At 49.9% G+C, this 23816-nt stretch overlaps 10 protein-coding genes across 10 annotated transcripts; 4 read left to right on the top strand and 6 right to left on the bottom strand.

The window, feature by feature from the left end:
• Nucleotides 1-705: 705 nt before the first annotated feature.
• On the bottom strand, nt 706-2242 carry POJ06DRAFT_244461 (uncharacterized protein). The gene is made up of 3 exons (XM_056186502.1): nt 1874-2242; nt 1468-1818; nt 706-1377 (listed from the first exon to the last, which is right to left on the bottom strand). The coding sequence occupies exons 1-3, from the start codon at nt 2056-2058 to the stop codon at nt 819-821; spliced, it is 1095 nt and encodes a 364-aa protein (XP_056047862.1). The 5' UTR covers nt 2059-2242; the 3' UTR covers nt 706-818.
• Nucleotides 2243-8885: 6643 nt separating this feature from the next.
• On the bottom strand, nt 8886-10135 carry POJ06DRAFT_244450 (transcriptional regulator PAI 2-type). Its single transcript, XM_056186501.1, has one exon. The coding sequence runs from the start codon at nt 9989-9991 to the stop codon at nt 9227-9229; it is 765 nt and encodes a 254-aa protein (XP_056047861.1). The 5' UTR covers nt 9992-10135; the 3' UTR covers nt 8886-9226.
• A 761-nt stretch (nt 10136-10896) lies between these two features.
• POJ06DRAFT_191652 (uncharacterized protein) lies at nt 10897-12698 on the bottom strand (the record flags this gene model as incomplete). The annotated part of the gene is made up of 3 exons (XM_056184853.1): nt 10897-12154; nt 12217-12406; nt 12476-12698. The coding sequence occupies 3 exons, from the start codon at nt 12696-12698 to the stop codon at nt 10897-10899; spliced, it is 1671 nt and encodes a 556-aa protein (XP_056047860.1).
• Nucleotides 12699-13382: 684 nt separating this feature from the next.
• POJ06DRAFT_279840 (uncharacterized protein) lies at nt 13383-14944 on the bottom strand (the record flags this gene model as incomplete). The annotated part of the gene is made up of 6 exons (XM_056189843.1): nt 13383-13589; nt 13778-13911; nt 13952-14244; nt 14299-14502; nt 14535-14617; nt 14912-14944. The coding sequence occupies 6 exons, from the start codon at nt 14942-14944 to the stop codon at nt 13383-13385; spliced, it is 954 nt and encodes a 317-aa protein (XP_056047859.1).
• Nucleotides 14945-15669: 725 nt separating this feature from the next.
• Nucleotides 15670-17174, top strand: POJ06DRAFT_19101 (glycoside hydrolase family 33 protein). The gene has a single exon (XM_056184825.1). It carries the CDS (start codon nt 15733-15735, stop codon nt 16969-16971), a length of 1239 nt encoding a protein of 412 aa, XP_056047858.1. The 5' UTR covers nt 15670-15732; the 3' UTR covers nt 16972-17174.
• A 519-nt stretch (nt 17175-17693) lies between these two features.
• On the bottom strand, nt 17694-18101 carry POJ06DRAFT_235349 (uncharacterized protein; the record flags this gene model as incomplete). Its single annotated transcript, XM_056185828.1, has 1 exon — nt 17694-18101. One exon carries the CDS (start codon nt 18099-18101, stop codon nt 17694-17696), a length of 408 nt encoding a protein of 135 aa, XP_056047857.1.
• A 959-nt stretch (nt 18102-19060) lies between these two features.
• On the top strand, nt 19061-19946 carry POJ06DRAFT_244432 (uncharacterized protein). The gene has a single exon (XM_056186500.1). The coding sequence runs from the start codon at nt 19506-19508 to the stop codon at nt 19839-19841; it is 336 nt and encodes a 111-aa protein (XP_056047856.1). The 5' UTR covers nt 19061-19505; the 3' UTR covers nt 19842-19946.
• On the top strand, nt 19876-20505 carry POJ06DRAFT_244431 (uncharacterized protein; the record flags this gene model as incomplete). Its single annotated transcript, XM_056186499.1, has 3 exons — nt 19876-19939; nt 20002-20273; nt 20341-20505. Coding segments are annotated over 3 exons (360 nt in total), but the record flags the coding sequence as incomplete, so codon positions are not given.
• Nucleotides 20506-20805: 300 nt separating this feature from the next.
• On the bottom strand, nt 20806-22752 carry POJ06DRAFT_293903 (major facilitator superfamily domain, general substrate transporter; the record flags this gene model as incomplete). The annotated part of the gene is made up of 3 exons (XM_056190447.1): nt 22146-22752; nt 21237-22026; nt 20806-21198 (listed from the first exon to the last, which is right to left on the bottom strand). The coding sequence occupies exons 1-3, from the start codon at nt 22484-22486 to the stop codon at nt 20806-20808; spliced, it is 1524 nt and encodes a 507-aa protein (XP_056047854.1). The 5' UTR covers nt 22487-22752.
• Nucleotides 22753-23052: 300 nt separating this feature from the next.
• On the top strand, nt 23053-23796 carry POJ06DRAFT_18983 (uncharacterized protein). The gene is made up of 2 exons (XM_056184793.1): nt 23053-23356; nt 23415-23796. The coding sequence occupies exons 1-2, from the start codon at nt 23239-23241 to the stop codon at nt 23762-23764; spliced, it is 468 nt and encodes a 155-aa protein (XP_056047853.1). The 5' UTR covers nt 23053-23238; the 3' UTR covers nt 23765-23796.
• Nucleotides 23797-23816: the final 20 nt, after the last annotated feature.

Raw genomic sequence — 23816 nt, 5'->3', positions numbered from 1 at the left:
ACTATCGAGAATATCCGATTTCTTCCACAGGGTGTCATATTTCCTCCGGAAGAACTTCACGACCGCGCGCCACCCCCTTCTTATCAACCACCACATTGTCAGGGTTTCCGGATCAATTCTTTGCCTCAAGTCCACGGCATCTAGTACGCACGCTCCGTAGCTGCTGAGGAAGCACTTGTATGTACATCGACTCAAGCAAATCATACTTTTGGAGCACACACACGACTCTTCCCGCGCGTTCTTCACCTATTCTAGACTTCGCAAATAGCAACTTTCGCAACAACGTCGGCGATGTTTCGGCCAAAGAATGTATTCCATTCTTCACAGGTTCTAAGAGCTGGAATTTTGTGATTCCTGATTTCAGGTGGTCCTCTCGCAGCGGAAAAGTAATAGGCCTTCGCGGCCGCTGGTGTAACTGTCAGGTTTGGGAGGGACCCAAGCAACTACACGACTTACACGAGTTGATACGCTTGGTGTATTACACTAAACTAAATAATCTACACCAGAGCGTTTCTGACTAATCCACTACATAGATTTGAAGGTCCAGTGTACGTGGATTTAGTGTATTCAGTGTATTTGTTCGCGATAAGATAAGGCACTGAGAAGTTGGTAGAATGGGGAATTTAAAGGTTTATGGGTATGCCCACAGTAGGATTGATGGTTAGCAATGTTCGTAGATAGCCTATCCCCACTTAATTTGTGCAAGAGTGACTACCGTTTGCCTTGTGCAAACCAAAGAGCGTACACATTTACTATCTTACTATGAGGGTACAGTTGTCTTTTCAACGTCTTCCCCCTCCGAGCTCTCAGGGTCGTCACTAAAGAAACCCCTCAACTATATTCTCCGTCCCAAAAAGAAAGTTATCAAAATCAAACCCCATATCCTGAAAAATATCATCAAAGCAACATCCCGAGGTCCCCTCCGCCAGCGGCGCACCACCACCGCCATCCAGATTAGGACATGGCGTCTCCAGGATCCTCGCCGAGAGCGTCTCAAACGTCCAGACGCACTGTTGAACATACGTACTCAGGTGCTCGTGCGCGCGGAGGGCCGACAGGAGATCATGCCAAGATCGTGAAACCGAGACCGTGAACAGGTCCGATGTGAACATGGCCGCGAGGAAGTTGGCCCCCGCGATGTGGAGATAGTAGATTCGATACCACCACGGAAGGAGGCCGATAGGCTCATCTGGCTCTAGTGTTTCGGTGATCAGCGAGGTGACCTTTTGCGCGGCCTCGATGCACATTCCGGCACATTCTCTGAGAAGCCGGTCGCTTAGGCTGGGGGGGTTGGTGGATGTTCGTTGGCGGTCTGATTCCATCGAGTAGAAGCGGGCGAGCATGGGTCTGTAGAGGAAGATTCGGGAGTGGAGGAGACTAGGTAGTACACCGGTATCAGCAAGGACGGGGTCACAGTGTTTTGTCTATTTCCCCGACTAAACCCTGGGAATGAGGGTGGTTGCTTACCGAAGATGAAGCAAGTATCGCTCCGCCCGAGACGCCCTGTCGACAACCATTTTAAGGTTCCGCAACTGCCAATCGCTGGGAAGGCAATTCTCCCATTTGTTGAGGTATGCGTCTAGGTGCACCGCTACGGTGTGGTATTCGTCCTGTTGATCCAGACGCGGCGAGCCCAATCTGGCCGCGAGACTATTTCGAGTCTGTATCTGCGCCAGCTGAATCTGATTGCCGATTTCGTGAAGCTCCAATCCCCAGGTAAGATGCTCCGCATGCCTACCTCCCTGTTTACAGCTACCGCTTGTTGGTAACGGGATCAGCGCCAGAGCCGACGTCCTACCGAGTGACCAGGACACGCATCTACGCCCAGTCAGCGACAGCTGCAAGGCAAGACTATTAGGGTCATGGGGCCTACCGATCTAGGGCAACACAGCTAGCCCAAACCTTCCGTTTCAACCGCCTGTCGTCGCCAGAGTCCTTGGCTGAAGACGCCTCGGGGAGATGGCCACACATACTCTGGGCGATTCGCATCGCCAACCCCGCCGTCATCCATGTCTTCTGTTGGTTGTTGGTGCAGTGGAGGTATCGGTTCATCAGCATCAGGCACTGCACCAGCTCGAGCGATCCAGGTTTCCAAAGAATAGACTCGGCAGGGAGAAGGGCCCACGCGAGCCGAAAATAGCGATTTCCCTCTTCGTTCCGTTTGTGCAGAGCGGTGGATTCTTGTCTCTGATTGCCAGGGCAAAGACTACATTGAGAATGCTGAGCCAGACGTCGTGGTCCGCGTGGAGCGATGCACCAGGCGTAGAGTATGACGCTTCGTAGTCAAGGAAAAAGCGTTCGCGATCCAAGATGGGCTCCACGGGATCGACGTGCTGCCAGTATATATCGATAAGTTGATCAGCATATGGCCGGGGAGGCAACTGAGTCGACAAGTGCAGAACCCAGGATTGCGAAGGCAGTTCTAGCTCTCCGAACAATGGCGCGTCCACGAGCAGGACAAGGTGCGAAGTGGCGGGTGGCACGAGCCCTGCCCTCACGTCTTAATTTCCAATTGATTTCGTTTTCCATTTGAAGCGACGTCGCAGCATATTTTTTGCACATTTGTATACCACCGTAAGTGATTGGGTTAAATGTCAACGACGAGTTGTTCCAAGTCGGGCATAGGCTGTTTGATCAGTATCTGTGTATCAAGTAGGATGTCGATTAGGGGAAAGACCGTCGATTACGAACGCTGCTGATCCACGAATGACGGATTTGAGTATAACTGCTGACGTTTCAACCCTCAGGCTCTACTGGTAGTCAAATGGAAGTGTAATCTGCAGAGTTTATCAGTCCAGCAACATCCCTATCTGTTTCCGTCACATGACGCCCGATTTCTTATTGATAATCAAGAAAGGGCGCCGCAGTCATGCGTGACAACAGCGCGTCGATACTGTTCAGTTGACCGAGCTGGTGAAGCTATTATCACTGAATCTTCTCAATCGTCTACCAAGGCAGTTGATACAGTCGTTAAGAGTTGTACTGCGTTCGGGTTTCGAGCAAGTTCATGTGTGCTCATGAGTCATGTTTGCATTTTTTTGCTATGACGCGCCGGTCGAGGGCGATAACGAGATTGAGGAGTGAGGAGCTGGCACCATAGGGCCGGTCCTTGTTGGTTGACTGCAAGGCATTGACAATGGTTCAGGCAGTGTTGACGTTGAAGACAATCCGCAGGAACGTCATTGCCACTTGTCCTTGGTACACGACTACTATGCAATTGTTTTACGATCTTATTCTATACTATACGATTACTGCGCGATTAAAGTTTGTCTTTTAACTTGTCACGATAATACCATAATCGTATCCAGCCCTATCCAGCTTTATTAGGATAAGACAAACAAACGAGAGAGAATAAATACAGGCGACGCCTGCCCAAACCCTTGCAAAAGATAAGGTAAGACACGAAATACAATATTGTCGCGGCCCCTATGTACATGAACTTTAATACACAAACTCAACCCTGATCATTACAGTAACCTTATACCATTCCTGTGGGTCTTAAGGTCATAGTCGGAGTAGCACTATATGTTACGCTAGCTGGATGGCTTATAACAATATATTTTAGAATATTTACTATGAGGACTCGGCGGGGAACCAGCGTATTCTTATGTGCCTGACCTTGATTTAAACTTTGTCCCTGAGCAAAGAGGCCGGCCATGTGGTCCAGACGTTGCCCTTGCAGTTGGATGAGTTGCAGCATTTGCTGCTGCTGTGTGTTAACTGTGTCGTGCTGTACCTGTAAGAATTGTTGTAGCCACGAGGGCAGATTGTCGTTCGTTGAAGCGTTCGCGGGGTCAGACATGTCTTCGCTGTCGGAATAGAAGTTATCGGATGCGCTGTCAGAAGTGGGTGTCTGGTAATTCACCATGTAGGTGCCAATGTCAGGGCCCTAGTGGTGGCGGTCACTATACTATGCGCAGTGGGCCATAATCAATTCTGATAATCAATTCTAAGATTGATTATCGTGGTCTTTTGGCCAAGTTGGTACCGCCCCAGCGCGAGGCCCTAAGATTCGTAGGAACTCACCCACTAGATCCTTACAGCCAATGTCCGTTGTAAAAAAATTGAGAGGTTGAACGAGTTCTAATGTGGAGGGCGCAAAGCCTTTATTTTCTATAAACAAAGAAAATGTACAGAAGAACTCGTTAAGGAAAAAGAAAAAGTAAAGAAAGAGAAAAAGGAGAAACACAAGAAGATAAAGGAAACCAACGGCCAGTGGCCCGGACGACTGCAGGCCGCGAAGGCGCAGCCGAGTCTCAATCGGGCATAGCCCGTGACAGTCAGACGATCTATATTGGGAACCAATATATTAGGCAAGAACAACAAAATAATAGACGTAAAGAAAGGAAAAAAACAAGAAAACACAAACAATGCAACAAACGAGCGACTAATATACATGGGATCCATTGCCACAGAGTTGCATGACCTTCATGACGTCATAGTTGTAGTTTGGTAAGCGCGGGAATGGACGACAGGATCGTTGAGGCGGAGTCCAAAAACTCCAGGGTCAGGGTCAGGGGACCCGAGCATCCGAGCGGAAGGAACGTAGGCTGAGAGTCCGAGATCCGAGTGACTGCTGAGCGTGGCGAGATGGGACCCATTGACAAAGAACGTGGTTGCCTGAGTGTACGATCCTGACTGAGATCGCATTAGGAGGGAGACGTGGAAGACGTTGTGAATGCGCATGGACGATGGAAGATCAAGGCGATAAGCACAAGCGCCAATGCGTTCAGTGATGGAAAATGGTCCTATAAAACGGGGGTCAAGTTTCGCGCTAGGAATTTGAGAAAAGTGGAACGTGTGGAAGCAGAAGGGGTTGCAGGAGATCCGCAAGATGGTTGGTTCAACCTTCGTTACGCCCAAAGCCTCTTCGTATGGTCTTTTGAAGTGAGCAATAAACGCTGTTGGGTTTGAGATGAAGCGACAGGCGTCGCGTTGCATTCTCGGATTCCACTCACACTGCTCGCCAAGGTAGACGTAGTTTCTCGACAGGGGCTTGACTCGACAGGACCAGACTATGGCTGGATGCGGCTAAGGTGTAGGAAGCACGAAGTAGTGTAACGGGGCAAGACTCGAGAGTACGGACTCGAGGAGTGACTGACTGGACTAGAATGCAAACTTGAATAAACAAATTTATTACAAGAATACAAAGACTTCGTGCTTGACCTGACAGCGAGGTGTCAACTGGAGAGATCCCAGTTGATGGAAAGAGATGCGGATGATTCCTGTCCTTTATTTTTCAAAGTCTAAACCCCTTATAGTTATATATAACAAAACCTTATCTATCCTCCACTTACAGCGAAGAACTTATTACCCTCCACTTATAACAAAACGTTGCCTCACTTATGGAAAAAATATAAATAGTACATGTTACTTGATAATACGAACAAACCCCTCCTTTTATGGTCTGTCAGGCGTCTACTAACCTATGTACACGTATAGACAGACACACGCAAAAGCACGCAAACAAACCCAAGACAACAAACGCGCAATGCAAGCAAGCGACCAACAAAACCAAGACAACAACGCACGAGCAAGAGACCAACAAACGAACACACCACCCGACGAGGGACACCAACCAACAACTTCCCCCCCCCTCGCCGCTCCCCCGCACGCCGCACACCGCACACCGCAAGCGCGGCACTGTCCATTACAGACAGTACTTGTCTCTGACTAGTAATTTGGAGCGCTTGTACGTATATCTCACGCGAAATATATGCATCTAGTGCTGCGTAGTCCCTCATCTCATCGCTCAGAACATCATGTCTCCATAGATTATTGACACGAATGCTACCTTCTTTCGGAAGAAATTTGTTGAGAACAACAGAGCACAATGTTTGCAGTCCCTCCTAAGTTACAGTCAATACCATTGAACGGCACGAACCAATATTAACGTACCTTCCGAAGAAGCTTCACTGATTCTTCGTCGTTCTCTTCCGTGGCCTCAGGATGCTTAAACGGCAGAAGATGGAAGGATGCCAACTCATCCGCATAGGTTGATGACCAGGGTAATTAAGAATAAACGATGGACAGCTGCAAACCCATCGATTCTTATCTTCAGCACACTCTAGTCATATATGCACAAAGTCCTTGCACGCACTTAGCTTCTCGCGTCCTGCTTCAACCAGTAAATGCAAGTGGATTCGAGAGTGAACCTGTTGTTTGATGATCTCTGGAATGTAGGACAAAATCGTTGAGGCGCTGTGTAACTTTGTCCATTATGCCACACTACGTAGATAGGTCACTACTAATCGATAATTCTCTTAACGTACATGTATAACGAGCGGCGCATCCAAACGAGCGGCGCACTTTCCACGCGACGCACCCCCTCCACACTTGACCCTTTTTCCCTCCACATCAAAACATGGAATCTTCTTCTAATGATAGCAAGATCATCCTCGCCATCGAAGCACTCCAAAGGTCCAAAAAACTAAGCGTTAGGACCGCAGCAAAGATATATGGTATTAGTGAACCGTACGTCACCGACGTGCCGGCCGACAACCACGACGCGATGTTCCGGCCAATTTGCGGAAATTGACCGACCTAGAAGAATCAGTCCTTGTTCAATACATCCTCGACTTAGCTGCCAAAGGATTTCCTCCTCGGCTGTCTATTGTGGGAGATATAGCAAATCGACTTCTCGCGACACGCGACGCGCCAAGCGTCGGGACGCGTTGGGCTTCGAACTTCGTCAAGCGCCGCCCAGAGCTCCGGACGCGTTTCCAGCGGAAGCACGACTACCAGAGGGCCAAATGCGAAGATCCACTAATTATTCGCAGCTGGTTTGAGCTTGTACGCAATATAATCGCGAAGTATGGCATCCAGGATATGGATATCTATAACTTCGGCGAGACTGGGCTTATGATGGGCATTATCTCAACCGCAACGGTTGTGACAAGCTCAGACGGGCGTACAAAGGCAAAAAAGGTACAGCCTGGCAATCGGGAATGGGTTACGGTAATCCAGGGCGTCAATTCCCAGGGCTGGACGGTGCCGCCGTTCGTCATTGTTGCAGGCAAAAACCACCTCACGTCTTGGTACCAAAACAGCGGATTTCCACCCGACTGGGTAATCGCTGTTACTGAGAACGGTTGGACGACGAATGAGAAAGGCATGGATTGGATTCGGCATTTTGAGAAGAATACCGAGTCCCGAACTGTGGTGGTTATCGTCTGTTAATCCTCGACGGCCACGAGAGCCACCACTCTGATGAAGGAATACTGCAAGGAAAACAACATCATCACCCTCTGTATGCCTCCTCATTCCTCTCACATGCTCCAGCCACCTCATGTTGGGTGTTTTAGCCCGCTAAAGAAGGCATATGGTCGGCAAATTGAGGATATGATGCTGGCTCACATCACCCACATTACCAAGGTCGACTTCTTTCCTGCCTTCCGCGTTGCGTTTTTCGCTGCAATGACGGAAACAACATCCAAGGAGGTTTCCGAGGTGCTGGACTTCTTCTTCCATTCGACCCCGAGAGTGTGATTTCTCTGCTTGATCTCAAGTTAAAGACGCCAACGCCTCCAAACTCCCACCCTAGTACCCCCCACCTTGGGTTTCCCAGACACCTAACAACCCAACCGAAGCCTCATCGCAGACTACTTTGCAGTGAACTTCCATTTTTGTGTCGAAATGGTGGAAGGGACTTTGTGGGCGACTTGACATTAAAGGCGAAGAAAAGTCTACATGGCGATACTATGACCGAGGCGTCGACATTTGGTCGAATACCGAACCGCTGCCTACGGCTCGTAGGCAGTCCGCCGCCATCACCTCGACGCTCCCATCCGGGAAATACTCTGTCGACTCGGACTCAGTCATCTGTTCCGCTTATCACAACTCTTACCTGCTATTCTTTCTCACGGGAGATCACATCAATTTGCGGGTCAAATATGCCTCAACCCGTATCGGCCCTTGGAGCACGGATGACAAGATCTTGTACACTTTGCCTGCGCAAGTGCAGAGTGGACTTGTAACGCCCGTGACGTGCCAGACCGGCACACAGATTGCGGGCCAGGCCATCCTTCTGTCCTCGATCGAGTGGAACAGATTTGTGACGAGAGTGAGCAAGCTAAGTTTCATATTATTCCGAATTGAACCTATGTATGTATGTATGTATGTATGTATGTATGTATGTTTAGCACAGCCCACATTGGCCTTCCCATTGAATATCACCCATGTTGGTAGTAAAATTGGGGTAAACCCAGCAGCACATACATAATACTCTCATCAGACAAAGGCAGGAGTCGCCGCTCATAACCTGTCAGCGATTTCTCCTAGAGTATCAGTATCACCAAGTTTCCCCGGCGGCAATGCATCAAGATCAAGACGGTCTCCTTCCCTAACAACATTAAAAATTGCTACTTCGGAAATTCCTGCATCAGTAATTGCACTGGTCAACCCATTGGCATTATAGAAGAGTTATTACCACAAAGTGCAGAGCATAATTGGGGATAAGCAATCTGATTGGACATGTATTCTGTATTACTATATATTTTGCAAGCGACCCCGAATAGTTTTCCAGTGAGTCACTAGGCTGTAAATAAAACTGTCATGGAAACCCACAACTTTGTCGGCAACATAGCAACTCTCCTGTCGGCCATCCCGCCTACAATATCGCAAGTTATGAGCCCTGGAGCTCCAGATGTGTCTGACAGGATGAAAGTATGTGCTATTAGGGCTACCTGTTGGAAATAAACGCACTCCAAGTGCTATCTTCTCTCATACATCATATTTACGCTCGGCCATAGCCGCGTTGTCATGTCGGTGATACATGCGTCTGACTAGCTTGGTGCTATATTAGTCACACCGCTAGAGTCGGCGCCACATATAAAAATGCTTTTTGCTGAAAACTTTTTGACCGAGCGTTCCATGTAAGTGTTACCCACCGGAAAGCATATAATTGGGCAGTAATGGGCAAACAGTACGCCGCTGATGAGTCTGTTTCGAGACGAAAGCCTGCTCAGCAACTTCGTGCTACAGTGGTGAAAACTCCGGAAAGATTCCCCTCCTAAGTTAAAGCTACATTGACGCCTAAATCCCTGAACCCTGAACCCTGAGTCATTCTGGTGGTACTGCTAATCTGAGCTCTATTTTATTTCCTTTTCTATATTCTACTCTTCTACTCTCTAAACTTGGATAGACAGAATGGACACCAAATATCATCATCTAGACATTAGTTTCTTGGATAGTGCCCGAACGATCCTATCCTCCATCCCTGCCATAATCAGATAGAATCTTTCAGATCACCTCGTATCTTAACCGTTTGAGCTACACCGGCACCGACGTCGGTTCCCAAATTGTTGAACCCGTCGACGACGCCTTCACGATCCGCCTTTCCCATCTCTTGGCTCATCTTGAACTTGCCTTCCAACCGTTCTATTACGATTTCGATGCCGATTATATTTTTCTTCATAATCTCAATATATCGGTCCGGGGCGTCGGAGACTTGCCAGGGGCCCTCTTTCTCCCCACCGGTGTATCCCATTATGCCGGTCTCGCAATGGCGCGAGAGGTCATCAATCTGTTTCGATAGATATGCCGAGGTCTCAGGAGACGCCGAGTCATAGTAGATAGTAGCCTTTCCGTAGATTTGGACCGCAGCATAATTCCAGGTCGGTACCACTTTCCCGGTTGACGGCTTCGTTTCCGTGTAGAATTTGGGCGTCACATAATGATGATACGGCCCATTGAACAGGACTAGCACTTCTTCCTGCAGTTGAGATGTCGGCGAAGGGGCTCGACCCGCTGTGAGTGAATCAATTATTGCCTTAGTCTGCGGATTCTGTTTTGCCATATGGCCACGTAGCCGGCCCTTCTCGGGCGCGTCAGGACTGTCCGGGACATCCAGCACCCATGGAATATGGCTCGACTGAAGCAGTGGATAAGCGGAAGATGGTATTGCCGTCGTCAAAATTCCCATTGGATTGTCGCGGACGAATTGCAGGAGGAGCGGAATGGAAGATTCCGCATGTACAGAGCGGAGGTACATGGCTGCAGGGTGTGGAGAAGCAACACCGATATATAGCTGATCGAGTCTAGCGAGCTGATTTTCGACTCGTTAGGGAAGATCCGGACATGAACGTTGTTAAATAAGTGCTGGGGAGTGGTGTTGGAAACTAGTGAGTCATGTACTTCGGGAGTGATGTGGGAAAGAGTGATGCACATTAGTTCAAGGGGCTGAAGAGCCGCAGGGGCTAGGGTAAAAGCCGCACCTGGGTCAGGGTTGGCAAATTTTCAGAGGTGCGTTTAGAGTTCAACGAGAGGGTTAGGGAAAAGTCTGAACAGCAACTCCACGGGTTTACGTTAATCACCTTAATAAATAAATTATAAAAATAGTCCAGTGTAAGGATCACATAGACGATGTACTTGACAACACACTCGAAGGAATAAAGACGAATATCCTCAAATGGCTCTGGCTGCTAGAGACCATCTCGCTATTCTAGCCTCTGAAGTCTCTTTAGAGAGGATATTCAACTCTGGCCGAGATCTGCTTGCAATACGACGACATTCCATGAAGGGAGAAACCATAAGGATACTAATGCTCATGGACGATGTCTATAAACAATAGTGCGATGTGAATGTTAGCTTTCTTCAGAGGAATTTAATCCAGTTTTTCAAATCTAATCTCCAAATATATAGATAACTAGAATGGCATTCGACCAATGCAATATAATATATCGCTGCAGAACTATAAGCATTTCGAGAATATACACTCGTCAGATACATTGGTGTGCACCATTGGGCCAAATACTCCACGCTCAACTACCATCTCGATTTTTCCTAATTAGGAAATTATACGAATAAATATCCGCCAGTCCCAGGATATTTATTCGCGCGAATAATTTAGCGGAATCCGCCATATCCGCCATCCGCCATCCGCCGACGGCCCTACACTCACCTGCTTATGTTCTTCGACCACCCCACGACCAGCACGTCCACGCCGTCCTCGATTTCCTTCTTACTGGGCATGTTACCCCTCCTCATGAGAACCGCGCTCTTGGCCATGATGGGGTCCTTGGCAACAGTCGCGACCGCCACGACTGCCTGTCCCTTGCAGTAGTACGCCGCGAACTTGGCATTCTCGGGCTCGCCCTTCAGTACGAGTGAGTCCCAGCCGCCGGCGGTGCTGCCGCAATAGCGCAGCTGCACGCCCACAGCGGACCAGAAGATCGGGATGAACGGCTTCGGCTTCAGTGGCTGTGACGACGCAAGGGAGTGCACGATCGTGCGCGCGACGCTGCGGCCAGCGTTCTGCGCAACGTTCCAGTGCTCGATGCGCGTGTAGGTGCCCTTCTCGGGGTCTGAGCCCGGGCCGTGATACGGGTACGTGGCGATGTCGCCGATCGCAAAGACGTCGCCGCCCAGCCCGGACACGACGAAAGACTCGTCCGTCTTGAGAGAGCCGTCCGTTTCGAGACTGATAATCGGGTTATCCTTCAAGAAGTCGGTCGCGGGTCTCACACCCACGCCGAGAATGACAAGGTCGGCAGGCAGGACAGTGCCATCTTTGAGATGCACGGCGCCGACCTTGCTTGGGTCTGACGTTGACGGGGTCGCCTTGTCCACGCTTGCCGACATCTTGAACTTAACTCCCGATTTTTCCAGATTCTTCTGGAAGATTTTACCGACTTCCTCGCCCATGACACGTGCTAATGGCGCATTGGACGTGTCGATGATGGTCACGTCATTCCCCTTGGACAAGGCATTACCGACTTCCATACCAATGAAGGAGCTTCCGACGATGACGACCTTCTTGTTCTTCTCTCCCAATGCTGCCATGATGGCTCGCGCGTCGGTGACGAAGCGTAGGAGGAAGATGTTACCTAGTTCTTGGAAGCCGGGCAGCGGAATTTGACGTGGAATACCGCCAGTCGCTAGGACGAGCTTCGTGTAGGGATATGACTTTTCGGACTTTGTGGTGACGGTCTTCGTGCCGAAATCGACGGACGACACTTCGTCCGAAACCATGTCGATGGAGGCCGCATTGTACCATTCTTTCGGCCGCAACTCGATCTTCTTCGGATCTTGGATGAGCGCCTTAGAAAGCTTGGTCCGATCGAGAGGCAGGTTTGGTTCAAAGGAAATGACTGTGATGGAACCCTTGAACTCCAGTTCGCGTAAGGTCTGCACAACACCAAACGTACCGCTTCCGCTGATAGCAGAATAATATGTCAGTAACCGACCCAGACTGGTCTCCAAAGGTGAGTGACTTACCCTCCGATGACGACCACCTTCTCCGGTCCCGCGACGGCGCACTTGACATTTGAATCTCTCTGTCCGCCTTTGATTGCTGCTGGCTCGGCCCTGATGTACACGGCTCCATCTTTCTCATAGACGTCGAACCTGTTCAGCGGGCTCGGCGCAGGGGCGTCTTCGACATCTCCCGTACTGACATTGAAACACGCTAACGCAACGTCAGTATCCGGCTCTCACGTCACCAATGCATATGCAAACTGCAAAAGAAAGTCCCTACCTCCATGCCACGCGCACGTTATCCGCCCGTCGGGCGAGACGACTCCCAACTTCAGCGGGGCACCATAATGCGTACACCTAGAATTGAGGGCATGCACCTCGTCGTTCACTCTAACGACAACTACCTTGCCGCCCTCTACGCCCACCACCTCGGACTCGACCTTGTCGAAGTGCCGGACATCGGTCAGCGACGAAATGTTCTTGAGCCTGAACTCCGGTGCCATCTTGACAGGGAATGTTGTTGACAATGTGGCCATGGACGTAGAACAGAAGGAACGGTTCGAGATCCGCGAGAGAATGGATGACGAATTGATATATAGAAGACTCAAGGGCGTAGAACCGAGAGACGCAGTGGATCGCAATTTATTCTGATAATGATTGATGGCGGCTGGTGCAGCGTGATTTACACGCGCAAGAATAAGGCCGTGTCGTGTCATGCAACATCTCCGCCGACAGGCGACAGGCCTCATCTTTACGTCATGATGAAGCTAAAGCTATGATAACGCGCTTTAGCAACATTTTGTCGCTGCGACGCCGTCTGATCGACGGATCGACGTCATCGTCACGTGTGACGATTGTGTAAGGCGGAATGCCGCGAAATATTTTACTGCGGAATGTCGCAAAAAATGACAAAAAGCAGAGGGCATTCTGCTCTCTGAGATTTTGATTTCGGACTTGATCCGAAGAACTATTTTCCGCTTCCTCTGTAGTCGAATGTCCTAAACATGGTGGCACGAGAAGCCGTAAACGTGCGGATTCCAAGTCGCACTGCCATCTAGTTCAACTCCCGACAATACTTGAACCTGCCAAAGATCGAACTTTTTTGCGCCTTCTTGATCAACGAGAATTCCTTACAACTATATCGGTTCGTCTTTCCAGGATTCAGGATTTCATTGGAACAGGGAAAATTAGCACGCAATAAACTCCTGATATCTTTGTTCTGCAGTTGTCTCCGTGCATTTTCTGAGTATATGCACATTTAAATTGCCATCAAAGGACAGACTACCGTCCGGAATATTGGCGGCTACCAAGTCCTCATCTGGAACAAAATCACTCATTTTAAGGTTAATAGACTTTGGGAGACGGTTAGAAGACCATGCGTTTTGAATCAGCAGCTAAATCAAAAATGTGAGCACGTATGACCACCAGAAATTCAATAATAACGCTACTCACAGAAGTATCTGGTGGGCTGTCTCTTGTTGGCTCGCCACACTTCAAGAAATGCTTTGGTCAAGTCTCCAACCCACTTATGACCGCGGTATTCGATTTGACCATATTAGCTTTGCGAGCTATCCCTTTCCACACTTTCAGCGACACACCGAGCCATTGCCTCCATTTCTACATCGACGTTTGCGACATGCTCATACCGGCTATCAGGATTTCGAAACCGTGGTGATTCATCAAGACATACCAGTATACAGACCTTAACATGTGGCCCTTCGATCCAGGTCCCGACAAAGGGCATTATAGTCCTCACTGTATCCGACCTCAATAGCGTTCATGACTTTAGCCTGGGCACCAGTACCGTTATACATGATTGTGCCGTCTGCCTGTTTCTTGATCTTGGCGTACCTTCCATATCTGCCCATGATCGTAGTAGATCCCAAATTGACAATTAAGCTGGCATCTGCTCCATGACTAGAGAGATATTCTTGAGCACCAGTCAAGATCATGGGTCCGAGATTAACGGCTGGACCTTCGTGGAGATCACGTGGTACAGTAACCACAGTCACTATCTCGGCAACAGTGTTGTATGCCAAATACGGATACCTACAATATGGGTTAGCTACCATCATGAAACCAAACGTAAATCGAAGCTTATACTTCTGATCCTCTGAAATATTTCTCGCCGATCTTGTGTTAGACCATGATTCGTCCAATTTCAAATACTCGGAGTAGGGCAGATGGACGTCTAGTCGCCGTTCCGGTGGATTATGCTTCAAGAGGCTAAGCGCCTTCTCGTAACCCGAAAGCGCGTTCTCGTCTTTCTGCAGAGACGTATCCGTCGTCAGCGTGACTGACGTCGTGCTCGATACATCATTGGCGATCTAGTGAATTACGGCGAACTCTCGGATTTAAAACGTTTCCCGCGGTGCATGTCTGGCCGGTCGCTGGCGGGAGTGGGACTGTTCCGCGTGGTTGTCTCGAACGCGACATTCACCTAATATTTGGGGATTTGGAGTTGCAAGGGCTGGTGGGCGTCAGCTGCTTTGTTCACATGAATGACGGCTTGCTTCTAGGTTTTCGTACTGCTCCTCAGGAGAGTGGCTATGTTGTCCACAAATATTTTAAACGGAGATGCTAAATGAGATGGGTTGAAAGGGATGATGGATATGTAAGGACCTGTTATGATTTAAGGGAGGAGAGAAATACACACATAAGAAAACAATTGAACTATACGAAACAGACTGTCTTACAGGAAATAGTCGTAACAAACGACGATTCTCTGACGGGCTCGTCTAAATGTCATTACTCGTTAAGCCGTTGTAATCCGGGCATCACTCTTTAATCGCTAACCCGAGGTACCGCCTCTTTAGGAAGCCGATCGTGATAAGTAACTGATTCTTCGCCAATTTTTAGAATTACAGCTGTATCGGGGATCGAGTATCGTCATAGCGAGGATTGACTGTATTAGCACTGGCTTGCTCTCAACGAAAAACCCTATCTCGATTTAGACCTTATTCCACAATAAGAAAGGGGTCGACCACAAGGCCCCAGCGCGTGTTTCAGATCGCTTAGCACCACGCATAGTTCCCATCGCCTGACCAGGACCCTGACAAAGCGTGTCTCCGCTTAGCCATGGAAGAAGGGCAGTTTTCTAAACGGATATGTTGCCTGAGTGCTACTGATAGACAACTTGCGTCTTGAAGCAAGAGCGGCTGAGCTTCTGCATCTCATGTAATTAGGTGTTCGGTACTGTCAATATTTGGTAAATCTCCCTGAGGATCCATTTTGGTTGACACGTACGTTATAGAGAGTGAGGTACGTAGCGCGTGTGTAGTATTGCGTCTTGGCAGGTGTAAGCAGGGGTAAGCAGGGGTAAGCACCGGCTAGATTCATTGCTCGGTGCTGCAAGTATATATGCCTACATACTTATTCCCACATCTCCTTACCTGTCTAAGGCCGGTTAACTTTCGGTAAATCAGCTCTAGGTGCGGCACATCCTCAAATCACGCGCATCCGGCTAGAGATCACGGCCAGGAAGCAATAATAGACAATCCTGAGACGGATTCTTTCGTCCGCACGATCGACTTGAGCATGGGCATGAAGCAATGGCTAGCAACCTTGACTGTGGTCACGGTCGCGGCGTATTTGGCGTACGCAGTGGTGGACGACCCGGCGAAGGACGCGACCCCGTACCATAAAGAGTTTACGCTGTTCCACAGCGCCAACATGGCCTCCCCAGACAAGCTTGCCAGTGGCATCGGCTTCCATTCGTTCCGGATCCCCGCGGTGGTCCGCACCAGCACCGGCCGGATCCTCGCGTTCGCCGAGGGTCGCCGGCACAACAACAAGGATTTCGGCGACATCAACCTGGTCTACAAGCGCACGAAGACAACCAACGACAACGGCGAGGACCCGGGCGACTGGGAGTCGCTGCGCGAGGTGGTCGGCACTGGCCCGGGCACCTGGGGCAACCCGACACCGGTCGTCGACGGCGATACTATTTATCTCTTCCTGTCCTGGAACGGCGGCGGCTACAGCCAGAAAGGCGGGGACGTCCTGCCGGATGGTACAATTACTAAGAAGATCGACTCGACGTGGGCCGGTCGGCGCCACCTCTACCTCACCGCCAGCACCGATGACGGCAGCACTTGGTCCACTCCCCAGGATATGACCGCCGCGCTGACTCCGGATGGCTGGGCATGGGACGCCGTCGGGCCGGGCAACGGCATCAAGCTGACCTCGGGCGAGCTCGTAGTACCGGCGCAGCGCCGCAATATCGTAGGCCGAGGCACGCCTGGCAAGCGCTCCTGGTCAATGCAGTTGCTCGCCGGCGCAGGTTCGGAGGGCACGATCGCCCAAACACCGGACGGCAATCTCTACCGCAACGACCGGCCGAGCAGCGCTGGCTACCGCGAGGTTGCGCGCGGCACGCTGGCCGGTGGTTTTGGCGACTTCGCGGCCGATAGCGGGCTGCCGGATCCAGGCTGCGAGGGATCTGTGCTGCTGTACAACCTCGCGTCGCCCGCCGGGCCGGCCCGGACTATCTTCATGAATTCGGCGTCCACGACGAGCCGGCGGCAGATGCGGGTGCGCATCAGCTACGATGCGGACGCGGCCAAGTTCGACTACGGCCGCAAGCTCAGCGACGCCCCGGTCGCGGGCGCTGGATACGAGGGAGGCTACTCCAGTATGACGAAGACTGCCGACAAAAGGATTGGCGCGCTGGTGGAGAGCGATTTCTTTAACGATGGTTCCGGGCCTGGCTCATATCGGTCGATCCTGTGGCGGCGGTTCAACCTGTCCTGGATACTCAATGGTCCGAACAATTAGGGTCCGAAGAGCCAGAACTAGCAATCGACGAGCCCGTCTGGCCACAACTCTTGAGTCTGGTGACTCCGGAAAGGGATGGACATGTCGCATGGAGAGGATTCCTTGCAAGATAACTTAGAACAATAGGCGAGATGACCTGGAACAATAGGCGTGGAGGTATTTTCTGTTATGTTTTTTTGAAAAATAAAAAGTTATCTGTTGACCATACTCTGATCGTTACGTTAAGTTCCGGATTCTGTAAAAGAGTGGTGACTGTCAAAAACTCATGCCAGGATCTTTCGATTTGTGCGCGATTACTTTGCGTCTTCCGAGATTTCTGCCGTAGAAGACTTGCACTGACGTTGGACAGAAATTACCCCAAACACAAACAAAGCGGCGAGCGAGTGCGCGGGCGTAAAAGACTAAGGGTAGAGTCGCTAAATCTAAGGAAATCCAAGAAGCACGAAGGTCTATATAAGAGCTAGCTTTCCCAACTAGATAGGAGCTTCTCAACTAATTATTCTTGATTAGTTACAAGTTATATCTTCTAAAAACCCATACTGCTATCTTGTGTACCTAAGATCCCTCCGGACAACACGACTGCCGGGTAACGATATAACGAACGCCTCTATTTCCAAGGAATTACAGATAGGTTGTAACAACGGGTCCAACCCGTTACGGAAACAAATTTTAAATAATATTGTAAAGTACAGATCCACTTTGCTTGACATGAGATTTATACTTTATACAGGAAAATTCCTGATTGTTGTTTCCACTAAATCATCCGGCCCCGCACAGAACATAATCTTCAACTCTGGCTGCAAGATGGCCAGCCTAACAATCATAGCGACCATCTTTTCAAAAAGCACGGTGAACTCTACATGACCCCTCATGCACCACCCGACAATCACCCCGTCCCACGATCTTGTTTGTAGTGTTTGTTGAAGAGTTTTCAGCGTACCGGACAGATCTGTAGGATCTACAGTGAATCCGACGTTGTCAAACTTTTCTGCGACGTCTCGCGCCTTCTCCTTCTCCCAGTCCGCCTTGACGACTTCACTGACGGGATGACCGACGAGGTGGTGACTTGCACTGAGGATAAGAATGGCTTTGCATTCTGTGTTGCCGCTGCTTTCGTCGTTGTTGCTCATGATGAGAAATTTGGAATCAAAGTGGATTTGGAGGTATGAGTGGAGTTCGTGATGCGAACGTATTTGATTGTGCGGTCGAGACCAATACTGTGTGTGTATTTGTTTCAAGTGTATGTTAAAGACGAGACAATCTAGAGACCATACTCCACGGGACAACTGGTAGTTTTTATATTCACGGCGACTACTAGGCCTAAGTGGCGTTTCTTGTTCACAGAGATCATGTAGGGTATAGTAAACTGATTTCAAATCCTCACATCCAATGTACTTACAAATTTTAATTCGGCCAAGGATTGACCAATTTGCTGATCAAGCTGATCTGTTCAATTGTCGTCAATCATAGCAGAACCCTGTCCGTTCGAACCAAGAAACCAGCCTCAGCCATAAAGGGGATAGAGCGCTCGCAGTAGTGGCGGCTAATATCCCTTTTCAGTCTCTGAAGCCGCCACTACTCGAGTCTTGTTAATCACAAATTCTACTTCCCCTGCATATCTTGAACTGCATCAGTTTCCTTTCCCCATCTTCCTTTAAGCCTCTGGATCAACTTGTCTCATGTCCGTTCTCGTTATGGTCCCGTATTTGAAATTTGGACGCTACAAGTGCCTGGTGACATCCTTGGCTTTCCGGACCATCCTATTTGTTCTATTTGGCTCCTAATCCTGTTCTCTGTGAAACGCCCGCTGACCTGTCAATTCGGTGTACAACTCTTCGGCAAGGGCTGTTCTATGGCCTCTAATATCATAAATCGCTCCCCTCATCGCGCCTTACAAGTCTGCTCTAACTGCAAAATCCGCAAGAAAGCATGTGACAAGGCGTTTCCCAGTTGCGGCTACTGTACTTAGTAAGTGAGCTTCTAGGCATCACGCCTTAGAATCTGAACTCTCTCTCGTGGCAGGTCAAGAACAATGCCTAGCCGTATTGCTGGTATCGGCTACAGCCAGGTTAACGATTTCCTAGTCGTGCTCTCGTTTGTCGATATACTGCACCCGCCTCATTGCCGGAAGCAGAAGAAAACAATGATTCTGACAGAGAGGCTCCGTCCTATCGCGAATTTATATTGTCTTTGAAAGCTCCACTTACTACAACAGCAGCAGACATGGAAGTTTTTCAAATATCATGTTCAAGCATGCCATCCTCTCTCATGCTAATGGACACAATTTCTGACTCTGTCCTATCGGGCTGCCTGTCGTTGGCAAGCTCGCCGAGTCACTGGGAGTCGTTGGCATTCTTCATGATCAAGTCCATAGCATCATTCGGGCCACAGGCCAGTTCATTGACGATGTAACTGTCCGATATTTCCGGGGTATTCACGAATGGATTCCAGTTATTTCCAGGAGAAATTTCCAAAATCGTCTTATCAATTTCTCTGCTCCAGCACGTGCGGACTTCTCTACACTCCTCCTTAGCATGTGCCTCATCACCTACCATCCTTCGGAAGTCACCGCTCAGCTCATTAACCAGGACGCAATGTACTTCACCACGAAGATGCTCTTCGCGCATGTGCAAGAATTCATTTCGTCGTCACCAAATCTGATTCAGGCAGGAATTCTCATATCAATCTATGAGTATGCACATGGCAAACTTGATACAGCGTACAATTCAATTGCAAACTGCGCCAAGATGGCCCATGCAATTGGCTTACACAAGCTGAATTCATCTCTGGATCCACAAGAAAACGAAGCACGTCTTGGAGGAGAGGTAGAAAAGAACATATGGTGGGGCATCGTCATCTATGAAAGGTGAGTTAATCCACGTCGATCATTTCCGTGTCTATAGCTGCTCGGATAATCTTCCTCCCCGTTTCCGTCGCGAAGTCGACTATTACCTCCTCAATGATGGTAGTGATGAGGAAGCTGTGCCTGAGGATCGACTTCCTAAAGTACCTCGATTAGATTCAGATCAGAATCAACGACTGATGGATCTGTCGATAATGTCGCACGCACAGATGTCTTACCTGAAGGATCTGCTTCTCAGGTACTAGAAGACACGTCAGTTGCCGGTAGTACGTCCGACACATCAAAACGATCCCGGACCAGACCTGTTACTGAGTGGCTCTGGGCATACTTCACTATCACAGAACTACCCAATAAGCATGCATTGGCAACAATTCCGTTTTGTTTTCTTCTTTGTCGGTTATTTGTTTGTCTTTCTATACGTACATATGGGGACCGTTCCGTTCTTCTGTTCTTCTGTTATTTTCGTTTAATTACGGGTCATTTTTTTCAAGTAATCCGCTGCAAAGTGCCAAAGTGTGTTAAAAATTTAGAGCCAAAGTCTTACTTGGCCGAACCCCGTACAGGAAGAGAGTCACGTGCGCTTTGAGGCGATACGATACGATATTCACCCATTATATCGTATATCGTATCGCCAGGAATTTCCCTCTGGCGATATCGTCTTGTAGGCGATATCGTGTCCAGCCCTAAGTAAATATATCGTCGTCTTTTCAGCACATCCCTTGCGGAGCAATCAAAACTCCGGATATTGGCTCCTTTGATAAATCATAAAGATGAACTGAATAAAAACCCACACTTACACGATAAGGTCTATTAGAGATAAGGAGTGCTTAATGGGTAGGAGATGGAGATCTTTGTCAAATTCTAAACAACGAGCTGTTTCAACGCATCACACCTCTTCCTGCCTCCCCCCCCTTGGCTGAACATAGATATATAGCTTACATGAATATCTTAAAGCTAATATTATGGCCCCCTCACTCCGACGGGAAATCCTCCTCCTTCTTAGCAGCTACGGGCGCCTGCTGCATCTGCATCTTCCTCATCATCTCCGCCGCCTCGAACGCATACTTGCACTTCATCCGCAGCGCCGCACCATAGCGATAGATGATCAACGGGAACGGCATGCACGCCAATGTCATAAACGCCGGGACGCAGGACGCCCAGTGGATCCCCAGATTGTGATACATCTGTGTCGTGAACAGGGGGAACACGGCGCCGACGACCGAGCGGAAGATGGCCGCCGCTGCCAGAACGGAGGCCGCGTAGATGGTGTAGGAGTCGATCAGATAGTTCATCATTGGCAGGATGACAAGCACGCAGCCGAAGCCGAGGGCGCGGACAGGATGATGCTGACGGACCAGTGGATGCTGGGGAAGTTGGTCCAGGCAAAGGCGAACATGCCAACTGGTAGGGCAAGAGCGCCGACGATGGCGGGTGGCAGGCGGGATTCGGCCGTTACAGTTTTGGATACGAACAGCTTCATGTACCGGCTGTTGTTGTCCCAGATCGCGTAGACCAGTCCTAGGATAATGCCTACGGCAATGCCCATGAACGCTAGCCCCCCGATGCCCTCGCTCCAGCCGCGGTCTTCGTTGTACACGATCGGCATGGCGCCCATGAACATGTAGACCGTGCCGTAGATAATGGCCATGTAGAGCGACGCCACTAACACGATCGGTTCCATGAAGAGGAAAACCCAGGGCCGGAACAGGGCACGCTTGAAGACTTCCACTGGCTTCTTCTTGCCCTGGCTCTTTTCGAGAACGCTAACGTAAACCTTACCATCGGTTTTGGACAACTGGCGCGCCCGCTTCTGTAGCAGCACCGGCCCGTATGTCTCGGGGATGAAGATGACGCCCAGAATCCCGACCACCCCGATGAAGATCACGCACACCCCCTGCACCCATCTCCAGCCGACGTTTTCGGACACGAGCCCGCCAACCACGGGGCCCAGGATGGGGCCGAGGAACGGCGCGACGCAGTAGATCGTCAGGGCGAGGCCGCGCTGAGCCGGCGGGAAGAGATCTGCGATCGTGCCGCCGGAGTTGACGAGCGGCGAACCGCCGAATGTGCCGGCGAAGAATCGCAGTATCAGTAGCGTGGCGATGTTTTGGCTTCCGGCGGACCCTCCGAGGAAGGCTACCATGGCGATGTGGGTGGTGACCCAGAGGATTCGTCTTCCGTATAGTTCGGATCTTGGGGGGTGTTAATTAGCGCGGGGAGGATGTCTGTGGATGGTACGTTAAAGACTTACTAAAAAAAATTGTCAACTTGTGTACTTCAAATTAAGGATGGGTATATAGATAGACTTACCAACGGACCCCATACTGCGGGGCCAATTGCAAACCCGAGTACGAAGAGGGAAAGACCGACGATAAAGACCTCGGTGCTAATGTCAAGGTCTTGAAAGACCTCGTTGGCGGAGACCGAGTATGCGGAGGAGGTAAAGGTGACGGCGAAGACAGAGAAGGTCGCTGTCGCAATGGCCGTGATGAACCATTTCCTCCGGAACGAAGACCAGTTCATGGGGTTGCCGGGATCGTCCTTTTGGAACTCCACCACGAACGGGTCTTCCTCGGTGCCTTGGCCATCGTAGACATGTCTTTTCTCGACCTCGCCCGGATCGGCTGCGGTCTTGGATTCGGCTTGAGACATATTTCTGATGGTCTGGAGAGTTCAATGATTTGGATTGGGTTATGGCAAACCACGACGAAAAGGCGCATGTCTAGTTTTTCAATTGACAGGGCCGTACGATCTATATAGGACGCCGGAGTATTTATTCTTGATGCCGTCAGAGGCGGAACAGGGCTGTAGGCGGATAGGCGGATTTGGCGGATAGGATGTCCGCCGCGGATACGTATCCGCCATACTTTCGATTGGCGGATGCAGATGGCGGATATGGCAGATATGGCGGATAATTCGTATATTCTCTAATTAAATTTAAAAAACGGTCAAATCTAACATCCTCAGCAAACAATCGCGAGCGCAATATAAAATAAGTCAACCTATGGTCTGAAAAGTAGATGATGAACATGTTAATGAAATAGGGCGACTATAGAGGTTATTCTAGCACTGGTGTACGTGCTCACATGTAGCGGAGATGACGGACCAAATAGGGGTTTTCATCCAAAGCGCGAAATATGCTGTCGAAAGGCGGATACAAAGGCGGATACATATCTCCCAATTTCAAAAAGGCGGATGGCGGATGCGGATATGGGCTAAGCAACATGGTGGGTCAAAAAGGCCAATTGAAAAATGATTGGCCGACTGGGCCGGGTGGACGTTAGGGTTTCGATGAGGTTCCTCTGCATTATTAGCAATACCCAACTTATTAATCTGGGTAATGGGTTTGGTCATCTCCTAAACTTGGCTTACGATAAGGTAGTGGAATCAACAACTTGGTGGAGATGGTCGAAGAACATCACGACGCACCGTCCAAGCCATTACGCAGGCAGCGATTGAGAGTCTCAACCGCTTGTCAAGCCTGTCGCTCGAGGAAGGTGAAATGCGACGGCGGTCGCCCAGGTATTCTTTCCCAAGGCCCTTCTCACATGCATCAGGCTGATACAGGTCATATCGACAGCTTGCGCCAGATGCCAGGTACGAGGAAAGACATGTACCTATAGCCGGGATTCCGTCACCGTCGGGCAACAAATCGAGCGCAAGGCCCGCGGCAGACAAGCACCATCAGTCCGCAATCGTGTTCCTGTCCTGGCCTTGCCTCCAGCTTCGCGCGCTCACTCGCTCGAGAAGCCTTCAACATCGACGGCCGTGACACCCTCGACGATTGGGCCATCCCCCAGATCGGACCGTCTGAATCAAGATCAAGAGCCGGATCCGCATCTGGATCAGAACCGCGCATACTACACCGCTCATGGGCGGTTTGCTGGCCAAGTCGCCGCCGTCCAGCTTTTTCTATACAGATACCGCTAGTTCATCCTTCACAACCTGCTCAATGCTATTTGGGTTTCTGTCATGGATCTCT

The sequence above is a fragment of the Lipomyces tetrasporus genome, assembly GCF_029532465.1.
Source record: "Lipomyces tetrasporus strain NRRL Y-64009 chromosome Unknown POJ06scaffold_1, whole genome shotgun sequence".
In the NCBI taxonomy this organism is placed as follows: domain Eukaryota; kingdom Fungi; phylum Ascomycota; class Lipomycetes; order Lipomycetales; family Lipomycetaceae; genus Lipomyces; species Lipomyces tetrasporus.
Note: the sequence above shows the minus strand (reverse complement) of the source record. Positions and strands in the feature narration are given on the sequence as shown.

Bases quoted from the DNA above. Each gene is read 5' to 3' on its own strand.
- POJ06DRAFT_244450 (XM_056186501.1), bottom strand. From the start codon at position 9,991: ATGTACCTCCGCTCTGTACATGCGGAATCTTCCATTCCGCTCCTCCTG.
- POJ06DRAFT_244432 (XM_056186500.1), top strand. From the start codon at position 19,506: ATGTGCCTCATCACCTACCATCCTTCGGAAGTCACCGCTCAGCTCATT.
- POJ06DRAFT_244461 (XM_056186502.1), bottom strand. From the start codon at position 2,058: ATGCTGATGAACCGATACCTCCACTGCACCAACAACCAACAGAAGACA. The intron at 1,819-1,873 runs GTAGGCCCCATG...GACTGGGCGTAG, and splicing joins AGCTGTGTTGCCCTAGATCG to ATGCGTGTCCTGGTCACTCG. The intron at 1,378-1,467 runs GTAAGCAACCAC...TGTACTACCTAG, and splicing joins CGATACTTGCTTCATCTTCG to TCTCCTCCACTCCCGAATCT.
- POJ06DRAFT_18983 (XM_056184793.1), top strand. From the start codon at position 23,239: ATGGTCGAAGAACATCACGACGCACCGTCCAAGCCATTACGCAGGCAG. The intron at 23,357-23,414 runs GTATTCTTTCCC...TCATATCGACAG, and splicing joins ATGCGACGGCGGTCGCCCAG to CTTGCGCCAGATGCCAGGTA.
- POJ06DRAFT_19101 (XM_056184825.1), top strand. From the start codon at position 15,733: ATGGGCATGAAGCAATGGCTAGCAACCTTGACTGTGGTCACGGTCGCG.